Source organism: Moschus berezovskii, chromosome 17 (assembly GCF_049115385.1).
Source record: "Moschus berezovskii isolate FMDL1 chromosome 17, NW_MosBer_1.0, whole genome shotgun sequence".
NCBI classification, from domain to species: Eukaryota; Metazoa; Chordata; class Mammalia; order Artiodactyla; family Moschidae; genus Moschus; species Moschus berezovskii.
In genome coordinates, this window is record NC_142476.1 from 20,557,491 (window position 1) to 20,581,465 (window position 23,975).

General features: G+C 38.6%; 1 protein-coding gene across 2 annotated transcripts in view; it reads right to left on the reverse strand.

Moving 5' to 3' along the window:
* Positions 1-23,975, reverse strand: part of INTS7 (integrator complex subunit 7) — an 80,270-nt gene that overhangs the window by 29,533 nt on the left and 26,762 nt on the right. For both annotated transcript variants that reach the window (XM_055419040.2, XM_055419039.2), the window contains exons 8-12: positions 11,712-11,829; positions 5,327-5,461; positions 3,936-4,033; positions 2,347-2,586; positions 618-755 (exon numbers count right to left, since the gene is read on the reverse strand). In XM_055419040.2, coding sequence (XP_055275015.2) covers positions 618-755; positions 2,347-2,586; positions 3,936-4,033; positions 5,327-5,461; positions 11,712-11,829 — 729 coding nt within the window. The remainder of the gene's footprint in view (positions 1-617; positions 756-2,346; positions 2,587-3,935; positions 4,034-5,326; positions 5,462-11,711; positions 11,830-23,975) is intronic.

The following is a 23,975-nucleotide window of genomic DNA, read 5'->3' on the forward strand; positions in this document are numbered from 1 at the left end:
CAAAGAGAAAACGAATCAAGTTATCTATAACCCAGGTCTAGAATTCTAGTTCAAGATTTAGAAAGTATAAATCCTTACTGTATGTCATTTTCGTATGAGCTATTTAGTGGGGTGGGGAGAGGTCCAGTTAAGTTCCGTCAAGTATTACTGTGCCCTCTGGAAATGACTGACAGAGGGAGGGGGTTGAGGGGGGACGTGAATGCCTGTGAATGCCTGGGGGTGAGGGATGCTCACTGTCCTGCCCAGTGTAAGAATGATAAGGTGGGGGAGAAAAAGGGAAGAAAGGAGTGGGAAGCTGAAAGGGGAGGAGAGAAACACGAGAGGGAGGGTGCTGTGTTTCTGAGAGCCAGGGTAAACTGAAAGCGCTGCTAACCACCTCCAGCCGGAAAGCTCCTATTTCTGGAATTCCCGTGGAATCTCTCCATAACAATGTATATATTGTTCTCACGTGTATATGTTAAAAATTAGGTCCCTTCCTTCATCATCTTTTAATCCCATGACTAAACAGTACTTCCACCTTCATCTTTAGTTTTGACTAGGAGGAACAATCACACAACCTAACGGTTCGTAATCTGCCCTTTTCACCGACCCAGCTCCCACAGGAGGATAGTACGTACCATTCGGGATGCCTGTCTGGCGATTCGGTAGACAGTCCATCCATTGGACACACTTTCAAGCTGCTGCTTTATTACTGCCTTTACTTCAGCAGACAGTGCTTTCTGACTGGCTACAAAAATCACAGTGGCCAAGCTCACCTAACATCGAGCAAGAACAAAGTCAAGAAAATCGTTAACTCTATCCACTGTTATAGATAACTTTACCCAGAAGGGTGAAAAACTAATTAGAGCCTACTGAAAAAGAACAACATTTGTCTTCCTTTGACACTCACTAAATTTCCACTTTATTCCATTACTCAGAACATTGTGTACAATAGCAAATAATTAGAAACAATGCCCATTAATATGGATAAACTATGAATTTAATATAATCACACAATGAAAAACTATGGAGCAGTGAAATGGATAAACCAGAAATACTCTTATCCATATAGAATCAATATAGATTCACATAAAACAGGCAAAATGCACAAGATTACATGTAGTATGATAACATACAAAGTTAAAACACACAAAAAGCCTTGCATATCACGTAGGATATATACTAAGGCAGTAAATGTAGCACAGTACGTATGGGAATGACAAACACTGGCTTTGGGATAGTGGTGACCTATCCTGACAGGAAGGAAGAAGACACCATCAGGGAGACCCATAGGCGGGCACAAGTCAACTGTACTAGCAACACTTTTTTCTTAATCTAAGTGACAGATGCAAGACCTTGCATCGTATTAATCCTGATGTGTTTCTGAATATTTCGTGTCATAACTTAAAGTTGTTTTTAAAATAGTACTGACCAAAAAAAAGGGATAAAGAACATTAATTGAAAATGTTGCTTCAATGAAAAGCAGACTTGGCTACCTGCTTCTCAGTGTTCCAAAGCTGACACATACAAGGATCCATACATACTGTGATAAGTGCATAATTTCCACAACCACTGCCACTTAAGACATCGGGGTAACCTTTCCTGATAGCAAATGATGAGATGGGGGCAATCTTTTACATAATGCCCCCTGCAGGATTAAACATAAAATGGGCTTGAGTGAGTAATTTCATTAAGCTTTTTCCCAAGCCATATAATCAGATGACCACAAACAATATGGAAAGGCTACGTTGAAGCTTAATTCCAATTTATGCCTATTTACATGCAGTCTACTCTCAGCCCTAGAGAACTTTTAAGTAAACATTACTACACAACTTCCATTGCTTCTGGTTTTTTTCTAAGCATGTACCTTTCCAACCCCAGGACTACACTGAAACCCACACTGGATCCTCAACAGCTAAGAAGTCCTGGACTGGCAAAGAGGAACTGATTTAATTCCTCTTATGCTCGCTGATATGACTATGTCATTTTAATAATATTTTTGGAAGGACAAAACAGGATTTGGTTCATTGTTTATTTGCTTTGTAGAAAAGAGGAAAAAAATAAAAACAAACCCTTCAGTTTCATTTTGTCCTTTGTAATAAAGCAAAAATATCAGACTGAAGGCTTTGGCTACACTAAGCTGATTTGACAGGACTTAGGAAGAAAGCAGTTTTACATGTGAACTAAACAGGGCTTTCTATATCTAAAGTGGAAACAGCAAAAAGCTCCAGGTCCCCACCCTATTTTCACTTCAGCATGCTCCTGGTCTTAGCTAATTATTTTAACCTGCTGACTTCTTGGATTACTGATAATCCCCCCTAGACCGGAACCCATTCATCCACAGAAGGTTTGAAAAGTAGCTTTTACCAGAAGCTCCTGTTGCTTGTCCGTGGCTGATCGTCCGATCACCTTGTAGAGTTCCACGAGGTCACCGAGCATCCCATCGCCCAGCACGGGCAGCTGCATGGCAATGGCAGCCAGGCAGTGGCACATCAGGATGCGGGCAGTGTCCTGAGCGCTGTGCAACTGAGTCAACAAGGTCTCAACCACGGACTGGCTGAGATGGGGCCTGCCCTTGGCCAACTTCACCATACAGTTCAGAGCAATCTGCACATTGAATAGAAAGCGGACTAGTTACATTCAGAAGGTATGACGTGAAGCTTTAAAGAAAGTAACTCTCTAAAATTACCAGGAAGAATGAAGGAAAGGTTGTTGGTAGGCACAAAAAATGTACTGTGGTCCCAAAGGGATTCTGGGGATTTGCCAATCACATGGTGCCTATTTCCTTCACCATCTTTTGATTATCAGCTTCTATTTAATAGTAAATGGAAACCCACTCCAGTGTTCTTGCCTGGAGAATCCCAGGGACAGGGGAGCCTGGTGGGCTGCTGTCTATGGGGTCGCATAGAGTCGGACACGACTGAAGCGACTTAGCAGCAGCAGCAGCATCTTTATTATTGGAGAAGGAAATGGCAACCCACTCCAGTGTTCTTGCCTGGAGAATCCCAGGGACGGCAGAGCCTGGTGGGCTGCCGTCTATGGGGTCGCAGAGAGTCAGACACGACTGAAGCGACTTAGCAGCAGCATCTTTATTATTCACCATTATAACCACATCATACCTTTTCTTAACATGCTAAAATAAGTCATGATTTTTCTCAAACTATACCTTAAACAAGCTACAGTTCTTACATTCTCCAGTGTCTATCTAACAGCCTTTTACTTCTATCAGTCCTACTTTTGTTCATCATTTTGTGCCAACAAATATTACATTTCATGTTTAATCCCAATAAGTCTCTTTTCACCTTAAAATTTCTAACTATCTCTAAGGTGATAGCTAGGTCAAAGTGGGTTAAAACTAGGGCTTCTATACTGAATAAACTAACATACACTCACACATTTATGAGTCGGGCTGCAGTAATTTCATTAGTTCTTTGTGACGTTATCAGTGTTACCTCAGATTATAAAACTTGCAAAAGTACAGAAGCTCTGTTTAACTTCGCTTTACGTTATCTAGGACCATCATACATATCTACTACAACTTATAAATACTTTCAACTGATGGCAAAATAGGCCAAACTCAAATTTTTACTTCATCTGTCTTTTGGAATAACCACAGTCAAAATACTAGCTTTGAAAGTGAAGATCAAGGGCAAATATTTGTTTAAGCCAGAGGCTGACAAACTCTTGCACTTGGACCAAATCCTGCCTGTTTATGCAAATAAAATTTTACCAGAACAGTCATACCATTAACCCTTCCCTTAAAAAAAAAAAAGACAAAAACACATTGTCCATGGCTATTTTTTTTCCCTATAATAGCAGAAATGAGTAGTTGTGACAAAGAGTGGTTTGTCTGCAAAGCTTAAAATGTTTACTATCTGACCCTTTACAGAGAGACTGGCAATCTACACTTCCTGCAATGAAAACAGGCACTATATTAAAACAGCCGATGTTTTCACCTTTAAAGTGGCTTGAGCACCGGGGCTATCCTCTTGACTACAAAGCACCAGAAGGGATTCCAGGCCAAAGACAGCATCTTGTTCCAGTGTCAAAAGGTCTAGAGGAAAAATACCGTGGTTTTAATGGTCAAGTAGAGAAGATTACACACACACACAGATGCACACAGAAGAAAAAACATTCAGGACAAGAAAATACAAAACCGCTTAGCAAAGAAAAACACTAAGAACAGCAAACCACGTATCGACATGTGTGTGTCAAATCTTCCAAAGTAGTCTAACATCATGCAGTCCATTTCTACCTAGGATGCAACCTTCTCATTGAAGTAGAAATGCTTTCCAGAAATAATCAAGATCCCACTTCATCTTACTAGTGTTTTAAGTCAGATCATAAGGAAATGAACCCTTTAGATGTCTCATGTAGCACCAGTACTGTATCATTTTTCACTACTTTTGAGCTAAAATTTCTCTAAAGTTCTGTGTGTGTGTGTATATATATATAAAACCACATTTAGGTTAACGTTAATATATGTCAGCTTTGAGAATACAGAGCAATTTTCTGTGTCACATGGTAGATAATACTTATTACTATGCCAAAAATTGAATTATTGAAATCAGAATGAACAAACAACTTAAATGCCTTTTGAGTCAGTGTAAGAGCTTGGCAAACAATGTCTGGTGAAGATCAAGGTGCTGGGAAAACAAAGGTACTAGTCACAAGCAGTGCTGAAGCCTAGTGGGGATAAGAGGGACTGCTGATCCTTAACAAAGATCAAAATAAGCACTGAAACATCCAGAATGCATTTCTGTTTTTGAACACCAGCATGAATTTCTTTAGGTCAAAAGATGTTAAGAATACAATAAAATATATGCATTATTTTCTATGCACATCCTTCTTGACTATGCAAGTCATTTAATGCTATAGATACCTAGAGATAAATTCCATGACAATTTAATTTACATTGCTCTGCTAATTCATTTGACCCCAGGTGAAAACTATTTGTTACTTAAGCCTCTCAACAACGTGGTATGCTTTTTCTCCCCTAAATTTTCTAGTTGTTTTCTTTTAAACAAGTGAACAAACTGATAATCACTGGATAGTTATAAGCAGTCTCTATCCATAGCACCATATGTGCAGAGGTAACGCAACAGGAGGAGATGGGCAATGCTCCAGAAAACCTTCCAGTTCTGCACTCCCAATCCCAAGGTCCTCATTTTGTTTTCCCAAGTAGTCTTGAGAAAATCGGCCCTAAGAACATCCAGGAGGAGGTAACTAATAGATAAAAGCCCACAGTCTAAAAATAATAAGGGATTAAAAAGCGAAATACAAACAGGACTCTGGTGAAACCCCAATCTAAAAGTTCATACATAGTATCAGTCTTGACCAAACTTACCCTTTTCTTGACAAGATACAGCTATATTAGTTAGGACTCTCACTCCATGAGCTGCAGTGCCCCTGTTACTATGGTAACAGCACTCTTGGGCTAATTTGACTAAATCAGAGGATCTAGGGGACGAACCCACATTTCCTACACAAGCAAAGAAAAGGAGGGCAGATTTAATTAATTTACACAGTTCAAAAGCAGTTCATTTTATAAGTTCATTTTTTATCATTTTCAAGAGAAAATCTCTAACAGTGAATTTCAACAAAATTTTCTACCTCTACCCTATGATCAATATATAAAGCCATCCCTTTTTCTCCTGTTCACATGCTAAGTAGTTTTGTAATGATTAAGATCTAAAATTAACATAATACTCCCCCTCCCTCAAACATTAATAAAAATTGACTAAGAAACACAGCAAAAGACAAGATTGTATCTTGGGCATTCAAATGGATTCTCATTAAAATAGAATCATTACAAGGATTCTTGTCAGATAAAAACCTTTCATTCAAGAGAGGAGAGAAAAAAGAAACAAAAATTTTAAGTTTGCTGTTTCCACCTCAATTGCTGGCATATAGTTATACTGCAAAAGGTTTATGTAAGAATTTATGATTTTAGAGCTAGCAAGGACTTGGAGATCTTCTGACTCAATACTACTTTTACAGAAGAAATTGAAGCCTAAAGATCTTAAGCATCTTGCCACTGAGGTCATATAAACTTGTTAGTTATGCACCAGCTTTGTGATTTATATGTTAAGTTCTATTCTAGAGTTAAAAATCACACTTGAAATTCTGTAACATAAGGTTTATGCTGTGAAAGTTTTTATTTATAACAGAGAAGCTCTCAATTATAAGTGAGTTTAGTATCAAGAAGAATCTGAAGATTAAAGCTAATTCAACTTCTCAGCAGGGTCTTTCATTCCTGTCTTTCTCTGCCCTGTTTATTTTTCCATGATTCCTATCAACTATAACCTTGTCTTTTACACTGAGGGCAATCACACTTTTTGAGGTTTGAAGGGGACACTATTACTAACAACAGGCATAAACCAAGACTACCCCAGGTAGTCTGGGACATATGGTCACTTTACTGATTTCCAGTTTAACATAAAACTACTAGCACAGGTAAAGCCTCAGTGTTTTTTCAATAGGCAAAACATGTGAAAGATGAAACGATGTTTTTTTTTTTTTACAAAACAATGGAAATTGTCATTTTCTCCATTCTTTCCCATGGACATGTAATATGGATAATCGCAACTCATCTATAAATTTACAAATGCTTTGAACTTGCTTTATTCCTTTTTCTTTCTCATCGAGATGTCAAAGAAAACTTGGGGGGAAAAAACAGGAAAAAAAAAACTCCCTAAACTCACAAACCAGCATAACCTTGTTATTAGCTTTCTGTAATACTTTAAAAAATCTTTTCCCCTATGCATACCATTACAATTTTAAAATTCATAATCAAGGTAAGTAGATACTGTCAATATTCTGCCTTTAAAATATAATATTTGTTACAATTGCAATTTTAAAATTCATAATCAGGGTAAGTAGATACTGTCAATATTCTGCAAATATAATATTTGTGAGCATTTTTCTATGTCAATTGTTTCAGGGATAAAAATATTTTTAGTTTTTTTATTTAGAAATAATTTACTAAGATAAATTTACTTGGTTCGAAAAGTTCAACCAATAGTAGGAAAAAGGTAAAAAGTTACTGAGTGAAAAGTCTTCCTCAGCCACCTAAGGTTATGTTTCTTGTGTATCATTCCAAAGAGTCTACACATTTGTAAGCAAAATCCTTCCTTTCTTCCTGTTTCATACACTGCTGCGTATCCTGCTTTATTTCCCCCAGACATTATGTCATGGAGATTATTCCATGCCATATATTTTTTTAGTAAGCTGCACTGATTGCTATTGCAGTTATGTATCATAATTTCTTTAATGAGTTCCCTATTGATGGACCTTCTTATGTTACTCCATCTTCAATGATGGACAATATTTTGCTACTACATTAATGATGCTATGAATAACCATGTACATATCATTTCTCAAATGTGAGACTAAATTAGTAGGATAAATTCCAAGAAGTGGAATTTCTCTATGTTTTTCACTTATAATTTTGATGAGTACTTCCAAATGCTGAAGTTTAACAATTTACATTCCCACCAGCAGTGAATCAGAGTAGCTTTTGATTAGCCACACCCTTGTCGACACAACATTATTATCAAACTTCTGACTCTGTGCCAATCTGATGGATTAGAAAAATATTCTGGTGTTGCTTTAATTTTCATTTTTCTTAGGTATGTGTGATACTGAACATCTTATACGCTTAAGGCCCATTTGTTAGTGATAATTCAGACACATGAGTTTGAGTGAACTCCGGGAGTTGATGATGGACAGGGAGGCCTGGCATGCTGTGATTCATGGGGTCGCAGAGTCGGACACGACTGAGCGACTGAACTGAACTGAAATTTAAGTCTGTTTTACAAACCGTTTATCTGGTTATACTAAAACTCTAATCAATGAAAATATACTTAAATATTTACTGTTAGTTATGGAAATAATCTGACTTTAGAAAATACCTGACATTTATTTCTTGTCAGCATTACCTAGTCTGGTTGTTTAAGCCGTTTGCTTAATTCCATATACAAACTACAATTTAACAAAATTCAAAAAAAAGGACAAAGAAAATATCTAGCTTGTGAAGTGCTTTGAATGTTATAATCTGACACACTTACAAAGGTCTTTGGAATTAGAAAATAAAGAAAAAGAAAGACATCTGGTATCTAGGTCAGTTTAGTATAGAAAAGAATCCCAAGACAGAGCCCTTGGGCTCGGGTGCTTCACAGGTATGTGACTTTGGACATGCCGCTGAAACCCTGTGAGCCTCAGATCCAATACTTGTAACTTCTGTGCATGTGACTCACTAACAGGTACTTGTACAAAAGACCTCGTATGGGAGGGCTCCTATAAACTGTAAGATGAAACGAATACTTTGTCTACTGCTGCAGCTTTCAGTGTGTGACAGCAGTCCAGGACATTAACTGCAAGTTGGAGAAGACTCCTTAACGTCCCTTGGACAGCAAGGAGATCAAACCAATCAATTTTAATGGAACTGAACCCCGAATACTCGCTGGAAGGACTGATGCTGAATGTGAACCTCCATTATTTTTGTCATCTGATGCGAACTCACTGGAAAATTCCCTGATGCTGGGAAAGATTGAGGGCAAGAGAAAGGGCAAGATGTTTGGATGGCATCATTGACCCAATGGACACAAGTCTGAGCAAACTCCAGGAGATGGAGTAGGACAGGGAAGCCTACTGTGCTGCAGTCCATGGGTTTGCAAAGAGTCAGACACGACTGGGTGACTGAACAATAATAAACTGAGATTGGCTGATTTATGTAGAAAAAAGAATTTATTGAAAACACAATGAGTATAAGTAGATCACTGATTTTTTTAAATTGTTGATTTAAAAAAAGGCTGTGATAACCTCCCTCATCTCTTGTAGGCATGCCCCTTTGCCATGTAATTTTCCAATTCCTTGCATCAGCAGGTGTTTATTTCTCCACCTATCTGGGCTTGGCCATGAGACTTGCTTTGGCCAATGAGACATTAAAAAACATGTGTAAGCAAAAGGCTAAAAAAGTGCTCATATGTTGGTGGCTTGCATTCTTTCGGATGCTGCTAGAAGGGCACCACTCCAGTAATCTTGTCTGGAGAATCTCGTGGACAGAGGAGACTGGTGGGCTGCTGTCCATAGGGTCGCAAAGAGTCAGACACGACTGAAGCAACTTAGCATGCAAGCACTCATTGGAGAAGAAAATGGCAACCCACTCCAGTATTCTAGCCTGGAGAATCCTAGGGACAGAGGAGCCTGGTTGGCTGCCGTCTATGGGGTCACATAGTCAGACACGACTGAAGCGACTTAGCAACAGCAGCAGAACCCTAAGAACATGATGTCAACAAGCCCAAGTTGGACTGCCAAACAGTCAGAAGGAGGAGAACCATGGTGCCTCAGGTGAAAGTCTTTCCGACCTGTAGCTGGTGAATGAGGCCATCTCAGACCATCCAGTCTGGTCAAGATGGCAGACAACTGTGGTTTCAAGCCACAGAGTTTCAATTTACTATGTAGCAGTAGATAACTAATACAGAGGTACCTCACACAATTATTGAAAAGGCTGGAAAACTAAGTTCAAAAGATGGATAGGAATAAGCTGAGGCTAGAGACCAACCAAAGGCTATAGCCCAAACCATGCAGAGAATTAGCCCAGTGAAGACATGATCACCACTGTTACTGGTGCTTGCTGCCACAGCTTACGCTGCTGCCAAAGGACCAGATACGGCAAACATCCCTGCTACAGTGCACCCTGGAAACTGGATACTGCTGTGGTCATTGCTGTATCATCAGAATGGATTCTCAGATATCACTACTTCTTGCTGTCACTGCCTTTCAATTTATTCTCCAGTATGAAAATGATGAGTTGAGTCCAGACCGCTGTGTGCACCCTAGATGGCAGGAGCCTTGGCAATAGAGCATCAGGTCTTTACAGCTTCCTACCGAGACTTATATGGTGGGTAATTTCCTTTACCTAATAAGTGAGGTTATATGCTGTGAAGCCATAAAAAATACATAATGGAGTTCCTTAATTAATTCAATTCAGAATAACTAACTACATGCTAGTAAAGTAATGCTCAAAATTCTCCAAGCCAGGCTTCAACAGTACGTGAACCCTGAACTTCCAGATGTTCAAGCTGGATTTAGAAAAGGCAGAGGAACCAGAGATCAAATTGCCAACATCCGTTGGTTCACTGAAAAAGCAAGAGAGTTCCAGAAAAACATCTACTTCTGCTTTATTGACTTTGTCAAAGCCTTTGACTGTGGGGATCACAACAAACTGTGGAAAATTCTTAAAGAGATGGGAATATCAGACCACCTGACCTGCCTCTTGAGAAATCTGTATGCAGGTTAGGAAGCAACAGTTAGAACTGGACATGGAACAACAGACTCATTCCAAATCGAGAAAAGAGTACATCAAGGCTGTATATTGTCACCCTGCTTATTTAACTGATATGCAGAGTATATAATGAGAAACGCTGGGCTGGATGAGGCACAAGCTGGAATCAAGATTGCCAGGAGAAATATCAATAACCTCAGATATGCAGATAACAACACCCTCATGGCAGAAAGTGAAGAAGAACTAAAGAGCCTCTTGAAAGTTAAAGAGGAGAGTGATAAAGCTGGCTTAAAGCTCAACATTCAGAAAACTAAGATCATGGCATCTGGTCCCATCACTTCATGGCAAATAGATGGGGAAACAGAGAAGATAGTGACAGACTTTTAGTTTGGGGGGGGCTCCAAAATCACTGCAGATGGTGACTGCAGCCATGAAATTAAAAGACGCTTGCTCCTTGGAAGAAAAGTTATGACCAACCTAGATAGCACATTAAAAAGCAGAGACATTACTTTGCCCACAAAGTCCGTCTAGTCAAAGCTATGGTTTTTCCAGTGGTCATGTGTGAATGTGAGAGTTGGACTATAAAGAAAGCTGAGTGCCAAAGAATTGATGCTTTTGAACTGTGGTGTTGAAGACTCTTGTGAGTCCCTTGGACTGCAAGGAGATACAACCAGTCTATCCTAAAGGAAGTCAGTCCTGAATATTCATTGGAAGGACTGATGCTGATCCAATACTTTGGCTACCTGATGCGAGGAACTGACTCTTTGGAAAAGACCCTGATGTTGGGAAAGATTAAAGGCAGGAGGAGAAGGGGACAACAGAGAATGAGATGGTTGGAAGGCATCACCGACTCAATGGACATGAATTTGAGTAAACTCTGGGAGTTGGTGATGGACAGGGAGGCCTGGTGTGCTGCAGTCCATGGGGTCGCAAAGAGTCGGACAAGACTGAGCGACTGAAGTGAACTAGAAAAGGAAGCAATAGAGATCCTACAAAACTTGCATTCAAACAACAAAAACCTCTAAGCTTAAGTGTGTTATGTAAGCAAGCTCCTCATAAGGCACTAATAAAGGCATTTTGGAGTTAAATCATCTTGAATAGGCAAGTAGGAAAGCATTATTGAACTGAGGCAAAGTTAAGCCAGAGACATACAAAAGCAAACCAGCTATTTTAAGCACTCTCAACAATATTGTTTCATCCATGTAACAATGGAAAAAAGGGCAAATCCAGAAAAACTGTAGCCTTGAGTTAAGATCAAGGATGCAAGATTTTATTATCTTAGGAATTAGTTAAGAAATCATTTTTGAAGAAATTACTAACATGTAACAGTAAGAACCCAAAACCTTTCTTGATTCTAAAGCTTTACAGAGGAATTAACTTGATATATCAACATGAATAAAAGATTAGCATGTTATCCATATATTATCTCCTTTCTTCTCTTTACCTGAAGCTATGCTGAAGTAATGTTTGACAGCGATGGTCCCTGACAGCGTGGCAAGGACAGACAGCATCCCGAGTTTCAAGCTGTCATAAGGAGTCTGCAGGGCACATTCACAGAGTGCCTGAAATGCAAGCGAGAAAGGAACACAGAAGTTAAAACAGCGATATACCTTACACCTGTCTGCTACTGCAAATGCTCCAGCTTGCAGAGAAACTGCATCTTTCCTCCATAAGAAAATACTTCAGTCAAACTTGCCACAGCCAAGAGGAACCTAAGGAGACATGTCAGCTAAATATAATGTTGCATCCTAGATGGATCTGGAACAGCAGCAACAAAAAAAGACACTGGGTAAAAGCTGAAGAAGTCAGAACAGAGGATGAGCTTTGGTTAGTAATAATAATGTTTCAGTACTGATTCACTGATTTTTAACAAACCTATTATACTCATGTAAAACATCAATAACTGGGGAAACTGGTTGTGGGTATGTGGGTGTTCTCTGTACTACCTTCTCCATTTTTCTGTAAATCTATACATGTTCTAAAAAATACAGTCTATTAAAAAAAGTCATGATGAACTCTTTATTAAGGTCATTATCAATTATGTACTGCTCACTCCTCACAAGCAGAAGTTCCAACATATTTACCTTATCTAAGAGATATGAATATTAGCTGAATATAAATGAATATATGTTTGTGTGTATATATATATATATATACACATATATATATTTAAAAATAACTGAGAGTGTAGCATTCTGTCTAGCTAATAAGTGAGTGGGCTGTCTCTCTGTTCTCCATTCAGGTCACTTCCTCTACTCCTGACTGAGGGGCTCTGATGTATTACTAAAATCAAGATGCTCGTTTTTCTTTCACTATGGTTAACCCTGAATACGTCAGTGACTGCTGGCTTAGTGACTGTTGGCTAGCATAGTGACTGTTGGCTAACCCTGAATATTTACTCTTACGACTCTATAACAATATATATGGTCAAATAACTGTCCTGTTAAACAAATTCCCATTCTCTCACAAAGTTTCAGAAGATGAACAAACTGAAAGACTAGGGAAACAATAAAAAATTAAATTTCACCAAGAGTTAAACCACAAATTTAATATGACCCCAGTAAAAATGTCAACAAAATCTTGGGGGGGAGGGAAGAACTTAGACCACCTTTATCTAAAGATCATACCGAAAAATAAAAATCAGAAAATATACAGAACATTCTGACAAAGTACAATGACAGACAAAACAAGCCCTATCAAACATTAAAATATATAATAAATTTGAAGAAATAAAATAAAATTTTCCTACTTCATAGAAATCGAAAGAGAACTGGTCCCAGAAACAGATTCAATTACACAAAGAATATATGATAATGGTATTTCAAATCAGAGAGACCAGGTAATAAACAGTTCAAGGTCAACTGGCCAGTCACCTGGAAAAAATATAAAACTTGATTCTTTTTTCTCTTTTTATGGCAAATCAAAAGAAACTATAAAAGTACGAAGAGTTAACAAAGGAAAAGAAAACGTAAGATGATAATCGACAAAACGGGAAAAAAATTCATATCAGGTAAAGTCAACAAAGGTCCAATAATCTTTATATTAAAGTTCTTACTAATAAACAGGCAAACAACCCAAAAAGAAAAATCAGTAGTTCACAGAAAAAATTTATACAAATGTTTTAAAATTTCATTCATAATTTGAAAAATTTAAATTAAAATTAGAGTTGTTTTTCACCAATCTGATTGGCCAAGATTAAAATTTAACAATACATAACACTGAAAACAGTGTAGGGAAACAGGCATTCTACCACACTGTTGACAGAAAGGGGCATGTGTGTGTGTACGCGCGCGCGCGTGTGTGTGTGTGTACGTGTGTGTGTGTGTGTGTGTGTGTGTGTGTACGCTTGGTTGCTGAGTCATGTACAACTGTGTGTGACCCTAGGGACTGTAGCCCACTGGGCTCTTTTGTGTGTGTGTGTGTGTACGCTTGTACGCTTGGTTGCTGAGTCATGTCCAACTGTGTGTGACCCTAGGGACTGTAGCGTGTGTGTGTGTGTACGCTTGCATGCTTGGTTGCTGAGTCATGTCCAACTGTGTGTGACTGTGTGTGTGTGTGTGCGTGTGTACGCTTGTATGCTTGGTTGCTGAGTCATGTCCAACTGTGTGTGACCCTAGGGACTGTAGCCTACTGGGCTCTTTTGTCTATGGGATTTCCCAGGCAAGAATACTGGAGTGGGTTGCCATTTCCTCCTCCAGGGGATCTTAATGACCGAGGGATGGAATCCCCATCTCCTGCACTGGCAGTCTCTTTACCACTGAGCCATCCGGGAAGCCCTGATAGAAAGGAAAAGGGTATAAATCTCAGTGATTGGTAAGTGGCATTAAATACATTTTCGAGCCCTTAAATTCCTCTTTTGGAAATTTATGTCCACAAAGGCAACTCTTCTTTTCTTTTAAACAAACTAGTCAATACAGCAATATAAACAGCAGCAGTAAAAACACTGGAAGCAACTCTAACTTCCGCGGACCGAGCACTGGGAATAGAGAGAGCACTGCACAGCTGGTGAAAGAAAGATGCAGGTCTGCGTGCTAATACAAGACGTTCTCCAAGGTATGTTTCTCAGTGATAAAAAAATTCTTAACATGCATAGAGTATTATTTTCATTCATACAGAAAAAAGATGGGACATACACATGCTTGCATGTGGATGAAGAAATTCAGGAAGGGAACCTGAGAAACTAGCAACAGGTCACCTCTACAGAGGGCACCTGAGGGAAGAGACGGAAGACTCTTACATTTTGCTCACTGTGCACCGATGAACGGCTTTTTAAAAACATACATATCATGTGCATGCAACACTTTCTCAATTGAAAGAAAAACTTAGTTAATAACAAAAACACCATCAGCAGCAAACACTACTGTGGAAAGCATGGAAATGGACTTGCAACACAAGGTAGGTTTGTGGTAATGGAAGGGAGGACAGATTAGGTGCTATAAAGAAGACCTGGGCAACAAGGCCAGAATATGAAGTGCTTCTTTGCGGTAAGAGGAGATGTATCCAAAAGGGATGAAGGCTAAGAGAGAGAAACATTGAGTAGAGAAGATTAGGCCAGGTTAGAGGGTTTTGAAAGTTAGGTAGAATAATTTAAACAGGATGAGAAAGAAAATATGAAGCCATTGGAGAGGAATAACGTCATCTAAAGTGTTGGGAAGATTATTCTGGCAATGGTAAACAGAACAAGTTAACAAAGAAAGTTGAGAGCTAAGGAGCCATCCTATAGTTTATGGCAGTAATCCAGACAGTGAATCATCCACTGGTGATGGCCTGAGCTAGAACCCAGTGGTAGGAGTGGAGAATAGAGAACGAATATGAGAGACACTTGGAAGGAGATTGTACATGAGGGAATGAACAAGAAGGATTCAATTATTATTACATTTCAAAACTGATGACCAGAGAACGCTGGTTCCATTTACAAAGACTAAGAATTTACGTGGATAAATGAATGTTTGAATAAGAACAGAAAATAGGAAGAGATTTGAAATCTAAAAAGCAATATCCACCGGGCATTTGGAATCTGAGATGTAGCAGATTTTTAACTGGAAGACTGGCATTAGAATTCTGGCTCTGCCACCTACCATCTCCGTGATCTGAGCCAATTATTGAAATCTTTGAGTCTCAACTTCTTTGTCTGTAAAATGGGGGTAAAGATTTACACAGAATTTATATTTCTCTGGAAAAACATATATGAAATTAGACACTGGTTGCCACTGGACAAAGGAGCTGAGTGGATGGCAGAAAGGTGGGAAATATTTTACTATATATACAGCCTTTTGCTACTGCTATGTGCTGTGCTCAGTCATGTCTGACTCTTTGCAACCCCATGGACTGTAGCCTGCCAGGCTCCTCTGTCCATGAGATTCTCCAGGCAAAAAACTGAATGAGTTGCCATGTTTCCCCAGGGTATCTTGCAGACCCAGGGATCAAACTTGCGTTTCCTGCGTCTCCTACACTGGCAGGTAAATTCTGTATCACTAGCCACCTGGGAAGTCCAGATAGCCTTTTAGAGCATCTGAATTGTGACACATGAGAGTACTGGCATTAAAAGAAAGGAAGTGAAATTTAAAATATAAGAGGAGGTGACATGTATCATTTGTAAGGTCAAACAGCTACCAAGAGACAGAAAAGCACTCACAACCACTTTAAGCTGCTGTGCGGAGAGCAACTGAGCTCAGGTAAGCGGACTCAGCTGTTAGAGGATGTACTGGCTGAGGGTGAGGGAAGCCCTCAGAGGGGCAGAGAATAAATGGAAGAAAGCATGTAGATGGAACTCAACTCAAAAACTTCAGCTCTTGAGGAAAGGGAGCAGTGAAGAACCCCGAGAAGGTGCAGCTCAGAGAGTGGGAAGAGCAAGTGAGGACAGTTAGGCCCAAAGAAGCCAAGAGAAGGGAGAGGCTGACGGTGTCATACGGACCAAAAGGAGAGATGGGAAAGGCAGAAAAAGGCTCTGGGTTTAGCATTAAGAAGAACACTGGTGATCTTTTAAGTAACTAAGCAAAGGAATAAGGGAACAGAATTATATCCAAGTGTGTTACAGACAGAGTAGGGGATGAAGAAATACAAGCAGATAGAGATGCTTTTTTGAAGTTCAAAAGAAAGCTTTTTTTAAAAAATGGTGATTGTTATTAGGTAAATTACAGTTACAACTTATTTATTCAAACACTGAGACCACTTCCACTTATCCACTTTTTATTGCCTAAACTGGTTTGCCTTGTACTGTTTGTATCTAGGAATAAAATTCTCAATCAAATATCCCCAGCGGCTATGTCCTGTATTTACACATATTCAAAATTATGTATTATGACGTGCTCTATGTATAATAGAACAATTAACCTCTTGGAATAATCAAGAAGGTAAGAGAAACATGTTATGTAAGATGATACTAAAAGTTTTAAAGAAGAAAAAATTATCATTTAAAAAATTGAACAAAACATTAGAAAATCTTATTAGAATTATTTACAACATCATCTTCTAATTAGTGTCACTTTGCACAGAACTGGATATCTAAAATGTTCTCTGTAATGACATACTGGTCTTAAAGGTTCAATTAATTCAAAGTAGTAATTAACTGAGCTCATTAAAGCTCCCTAGAGATAGCACATCAGTCATATTTCAATGATAAACTCTGGTTCAAGTCTCTGTTTCAAGGATGTTACCTATTACAAAATTGTTCTTAGCAGGACCATTTTCCATATCAACCAAAAGAAAAATCTAATTCTTCAAATGAAGGCCCCCTTTCTTACACACCACCACTGTTATTGTCACTGACTATCTGGTCTGAATTTCTCTCTCTCTAGGCTGGTTTAACTCACTGCTCAACTGAGGCTCTGTCCTGATTTACTGTTTTCTGGGTCAGCTCCTAAGGGGAGGCTTCTCCTCTACTCTGGAATGGGACTGGCCACCAGGGATGTGTTCTAGAAAAGCGTGGCAAACAGCTTATAATCCTTAAAGAAAAATGTCACATGAAAAATACTCTGTGAAGGGGATGAAGAGGTACAAACTTGCAGTCATTAAAAAAAAAAAGTCACGGCATGTGATGTACAGCATAAGAAATCTGGTCAATATACTACAGTAACCCTGAATGAGGGCAAAGGGTCACCAGGTTTATTGTGATGACCCTTTCATAAAGTATTTAAATGGTGAGGCACTGGGATACATTTGAAACTAACATAACATTGCATATCAACTGCACTTCAATTAAAAATAACGGTACTGTGTCAAAGACGCTGTTGTTCAGTCGCTCAGCTGTGTCCCACTCTCTGCAACCCCACGGGCTGCAGCGCGCCAGGCTTCCCTGTCCTCCCCTCCCTCCCTATCGTATGTGCAGTCCATGGGGTCGCAAAGAGTGGGACACAACTGAGCAACTAACACTCTCACTTTTCACATGGCAGAGAGGAACACAATATTGTAAAGCAATTATCCTCCAATTAAAAATAAATTTTTTAAAAATCCAAAGAAAAACATAAACATGTGAAAAACTACCTTTGTTCCTATGAAATTATTTCTGACAACCTTAACAAGAATACACTATTCTTGGGCCTTGATTTTAAGCTCTTCCTTCCTTCAGGTTTTTAAAGCATTCAGAATGAAGGTACTTCTTTTAAAGCTGGAATATTTGATTACAGGTGGAAATTATAATACCTACCAACACGCCAATAGAAGTAGCAATAGAATAGATTCAATTTGCACTGGAAATACCAAAACTCAAAAATCAGTCACCAGAGCTGAGCCTGCTAAGAGGAAGAAAAGGAAAGAATGAGAAGAAGAGGGAGACCTAGAAGAAAAATACTTATTCCTGGTGACCAAGAGCAAAATTCAAATTTGAAATCAACAAGCTGTTACTCTGTAAAGATTAAATCAGCAGAACAGTCTTCTGCTCTATTTTAATATTTTCAAAAAACATACCACACTTTGAAAAGAATGATCATTTGATCATAGCCACTGGAGAGACAAATATTCAAAAATACATATTTTCAATTAAAAACAACTAATGAAAAAAGCCACAAGAAAGAGATAAATCAGAACAAAAAACTCCAGAGAACATGGGCTATACTGAAGAGATACTAGTAAGCTGTGAAATCAACAAAACAGTTAACGCTTAAGTGACCATTCATGTGGTTGTGAAATACAATGGAAATATTTTTTTTTTTTTTCGTTTGTGAAACAAGTTTAGCAAAAATATATTGAGAGTAAAAGCCAGAAACTGGTAAAGAGAAACCAACCAAAACCATCCACAGACGCTTCCCCGTGTGAGGGCCCCTCGGGGAGCCGCCCACAGGGCTGTGCTACAGGCCCGCTGTGGAGCCAGGTCCATAGCCTGAGCCGCTCCAAGAAAAAACTGACTACAGAAAAGAAATTGCCCAGTATTAAAGAAAAAAACAGTAAATGGTATTTAAGTTCCAGATTATCTTAACACAAAGGGAAGGGGAGGGAATGAAGAGGAGTAGAAAAGAGTACTTAAGCCTGCCAAAATTTGCAACATATCAACCACCACACTTATTCATTCTGAATAGAGATACACAAGTTCGTATATTAATATATTAAGTACAGAGGTAGGCCGAGTAAGAACAATGTTTAATTACCACGTCAAAGTCTCTTTAATTCACTAGAGAATAAAGGAACAAAGAAAAATAACAAAGGAAAGTAATGAAACAAAAGAAACAAAAAGGACGTTACAAACAGTATAAAATAAGAGGAAAGAAGAAAACTCAGTTACATCAATAACTATAAATAAGTCATGTTATGCTACAAAAAAAGATTCAGATTAAGTCCAAAGAGGTAAATCTGACTATACAGATTTCATACGGTTTCATACTGACATAAATGTTAATAATATATAATATCAATACATAATACATATATATTATATACTTATCTATATTATCTATATATTACACTATACAGAAAATGTACCTTCTTTTCAAATGCTATGAACTGTTTATAAAAAGTGACCGTACCCTGGGCTGCAAAGAAACTTGAAAATTAGGAATTAATAATGGACATGAGTTAGAGTAAACTCCGGGAGTTGGTGATGGACAGGGAGGCCTGGCGTGCTGCAGTCGATGGGGTCGCACAGTTGGACACGACTGAGTGACTGAACTGAACAAGAGGTTAGCAACAACAAAAATTCCATCAACAAATATAAAAAGCTTATCACTTTAAAAACAGAAACTTCCAGTTATAAGAAAAATAAGTACTAGGGGTGTAATGCACAACATGGTTGCTGTAGTCAACACCACTGTGTAATACACAGGAAAACCGTTAGAGTTACCCTCACGAGCAAAAAAAAAATTTTTTTGTTTTTCTTTTTATCTATATGAGACAATGGATAAAAAGCAAAACTAATTCCATTGCCAAAAGGGAAATCAAAACAGCTCTCAAGGAAATTAAAAGAATGAAATGATTTAAAATACAGTCAACCTTCAGTATCTGCAGGGGTTCCAAGACCCCCTGCACTGCTGTGGATACCAAAGTCCCTTCTCAAGTTTGGAAAGATGCTCAAGTCCCTTCTCTAAAGTGGTGTGCTTGCATCTAAGCTGCCTGTGCACATCTTCCCATGTACTTTACATCATCTTTCGATTACTGACGATACCTAATACAATGTAAATGCTATGTGAATAGTTGCTGCAAATTTGCAGGTGGCACATTCAAGTTTTGTTTTGGGGGACTTTCTGGGATTTTTTTTCTTTAATACTTTTTTGAGTCTGGGGTTGATTGAATCTGTAGATGTGGAACCTGAGGATATAACCAAAAACCATGAGCTACCTACGGATATCATACAGAATATGTGCAAAATTTATATGCTGAAAACTAAAAACCACTGATGAGAAACACAGGAAGCTCCACATAAATGGAGCGAAGTGCCATGTTCATAGATCAGAAAACTCAGTACTATTAAGATGCCAGCTCTCTCCAAATTGATCTGCAGATGCAAATGCCAATCAGAATCCTAGCAGACTTTTTGCAGAAACTGACAAACTGATTCAAGGAAAGGAAAGGAAAAGCAAATGACCTACAACTTCCAAAATAAAAAAGAAATACAAAGGTTAGAGGACCCACACCACCTGATTCCAAGACTTACAGATTTAAAGCTACAGAAATCAGGATTGTGTACTACCGGCTTAGGAACACATACATGGACCAAAGGGACAGACTGGAATCCAGAAACAGATCTACACAGAGAAGGTCAACTGGTTTTCAGCAAAGATGCTGAGGTAACTTAAAGAGAAAGCAACAGCCTTTTCAACAAATTGTGCTGGAACACACGGCTATCCAAACACATCTTGATTCCTACCTTGCACCATACACAATGAAAACTGAGTGTTAAGTTGCTCAGTTGTGTCTGACTCTTTGCGACCCTATGGACTGTAGCTTGCCAGGCTCATCTGTCCATGGAATTCTCCAGGCAAGAATGCTGGAGTGGGTAGCCATTCCCTTCTCCAGGGGACCCAGGGGATATTCCCAACGCAGGGAACAAACCCAGGTCTGCTACACTGCACAACAGTCAGCTCAAAACTCTATTTACACAGAGTTAAATATGAAACTTAAAAAAAAAAAAGAAACTTAAAACTATAAAATTTCTAGAATATATGATAAAATCTTTGTGACTCTGGGTTAGGTAAAGACTTCCTAGATAAAACACAAAAATACAACCTCAAAAAGAATTAAAAATGATTAAATTAGATTTCATCAAAACAAAAATCTTCAAAAGATACTTATTATATTAGAGATGCAGTTACAAAGGTGAAAACTTTAGGAGATGGATGACAGCGATAGTTGCACAAAAGTGTGAATATACTTAGTGCCACTGAACTGTACAGTTAAATATGGTTAAAATAGTAGGTTTTATATTATGTGACTTTTACCACAATAAAAAAATTTAAAAGGCACTGCATTAAAGGCACATACTGGCAGGAAATATTTGCAAAATATACATCTGATAAAGAATTTGTATCTAGAATATGGAGAGAACTCAGTAACAAGAAGAAAATTAAAAAAAAAAAAAAAGCATAAAAGATTAGAATATGCACTTCACCAAAGAAGAGATCTGGTGATGACAAGCCTAGAAGGTTGAACACAACTTGTCACTGCTGCTGCTGCTAAGTCGCTTCAGTTGTGTCCGACTGTGCGACCCCATAGACGGCAGCCCACCAGGCTCCGCTGTCCCTGGGATTCTCCAGGCAAGAACACTGGTGTGGGTTGCCACTAGGGAAATGCAAATTAAAACCACAATGGGATACCACTACACAGTTATTCAAAAGGCCACAACTACAGAACCTTACAATAGAAAGTGCAAGCAAGGACACAGAACCGCAACCCAGACATGGCCGGTGACTCCATCAAATGGCACAGCTATTATAGGAAACAATCTAGCAGTTTTTTACAGAGTTAAACATACACTTACCACACAACCCAGCAATTCTACTTCTAGGTATTTACTCAAATAATGTCCTACAAAGGTCTGTACAACAGGAATTTTATTTATAATAGAAAAAAAACTGGAAACAATTTAAATGTCCATCAAGTTGTGAACAGATAAACTGTGGTTCATATACTGGGATACTGCTGCTGCTACTGGGATACTACTTGGTAGTAAAAAGGAATGAACTAACTATTCACGTAACAATATGGATGAATGATGTTAACGATTATGCTAGGTCAAAGAAACCATACCCCAAAGGCTACATATTATATAAATCCATTTAGATTTTGGAAAGGCAAACTCATAGAGCTAGAAATCTGTTCAGTGGTAGTCAGGAGTTAGGCCAAAAAGTGACTACAGAGGGGCCTGAAGAAACTTTTGGGAGTGATCTGAAAAATGTTCTATATCACAACTGTGGTGGCGGTTATACAACTGTATAGATTTATCAAAACTCGAACTACATATCTAGAACTGCACGCCTGGAAAAGTTTCACTGAGTAAATTATAACACAGCAAATCTGACTTAAAAAGTGTACTTCAAATTAATGGCAAAGGAAACACTAAAAGTTACAATTTATGGAACGTGGCCAACCTGCACTAAGATGAAAATTAATAGCCTTAAGTGCTTCCATTATTAAACAGAAGAATAAAAATAAATGTACCAACCACTTGAAACGTAAGAAAACCATGCTGCTGACAAGTTTAATAAAGAAAAGGGAAACATAAACACAATAGTAAGAATAAAATAAAGATAAAATTTTAAATACAGACATACTACAAATTATAAAGGTTCTCCTAATGAATCTGCAACAAAAATTAAATGAAAAGAATTATCAAGACTGATTCAAGAAGAGCTAGAAAACCTCAACAGGGTAACAACCATGTAAGGAATAGGAAATATTCTCAAAATGCTATCCCTGGAAGAAGGCCCAGGTTCAGACCAATTTATGGCCCTTATAAAGCTATACCCTCAGAAGACAGAAAATTTTTATGTCAAAGCTCTTAACCGTTGCAGAGCATGGAAAGGGCAACTATTTACACTGCATTTAGATTTTATTTACAACTACTTACAAGGTATTTACCTTGTATTAGGTATTATAAGTAATCTAGAGATTAGATTTAAGGTATATAGGAGGATATACATAGGTAAATGCAAAAACTGCTTCATTTATACAAAGAACTTGAGCATCTGAAGATTCTGGTATCCAGTAGGGAGTACTAGACCCAATCCCCCAATGACATCAAGGGACACCGGAATAGAAATGAAAGGAAAAAAAACATGCAGCCACATGGACGAGTCTCATCACTACAATGCTGAGCAAAAGCAGTAAACACAAAACTGAGCAGTGTATTTTCAGGGAGGCACAGATGGTAAAGCGATGAAGAGCCAAAAGTGACTGTCACAAAAGTCAAGGGCTGTTTCCTTCAGGCGGCATTAAGGCTCCGATCGGGGGAAGCCAAGTGAGAGGAGGAAGCAAGGTCCTGTGATTCTGCAGTGTTCTACTTCCTAGAACACGATGGGGACTACACGGGCTCTGACTTACAATTATCATTTAAACTAGTAAATATACATTCCACAAGTGTGTGTGCGATTCACTCACAATAAGGAAAGAAATGAGATGGAATAATACAGGGCTTTCACTGGGTCTGGTTCCCTAAAGTCGCCGAGCACATTCTCTTCCTGTTTAGTAGGAAAAAGGCACTGGAGAACAGAGCTCTCTTAATTAAATTCTTAATTAAGCCCTCTTAAGAAGCTCTCTTAAGCATATTAAGTCTCTCTGAATCCTAATTTGCTCATCTAGTAAGTGCAAATACTAATAACTGTCCTCATCTCTTGGGATATTTGCAACTATCAATCATAACATTCTAAAATATGTTTGGCTTAGATGCTCAGTCGTGTCTTTTTGCGGCCTCATAGACTGTAGCCCACCAGGCGCTTCTGTCCATGGGATTTTCCAGGCAAAAATGGAGTGGGTTGCCATTTCCTCTTTGGGGGGATCTTCCCAACCCAGGGATCGAACCCAGGCCTCCTGCATTGCAGGCGGATTCTTTATTGTCTGAGCCACCAAGGAAGCCCGAGAATACTGAAGTGGGTAGCCATCCCTTCTCCAAGGGGATCTTCCCAACCCAGGGAATGAACCATCATCTCTTATGTCTCCTGCATTGGCAGGCAGATTCTGTACCACAAGCGCCACCTGGGAAGCCCAATGAGACATGTTTAGAAAATTGCAAAAAACAAACAAAAAAAAGAGCAGCTCAGTTTTCATTATCTGAAATTCAGTGGTT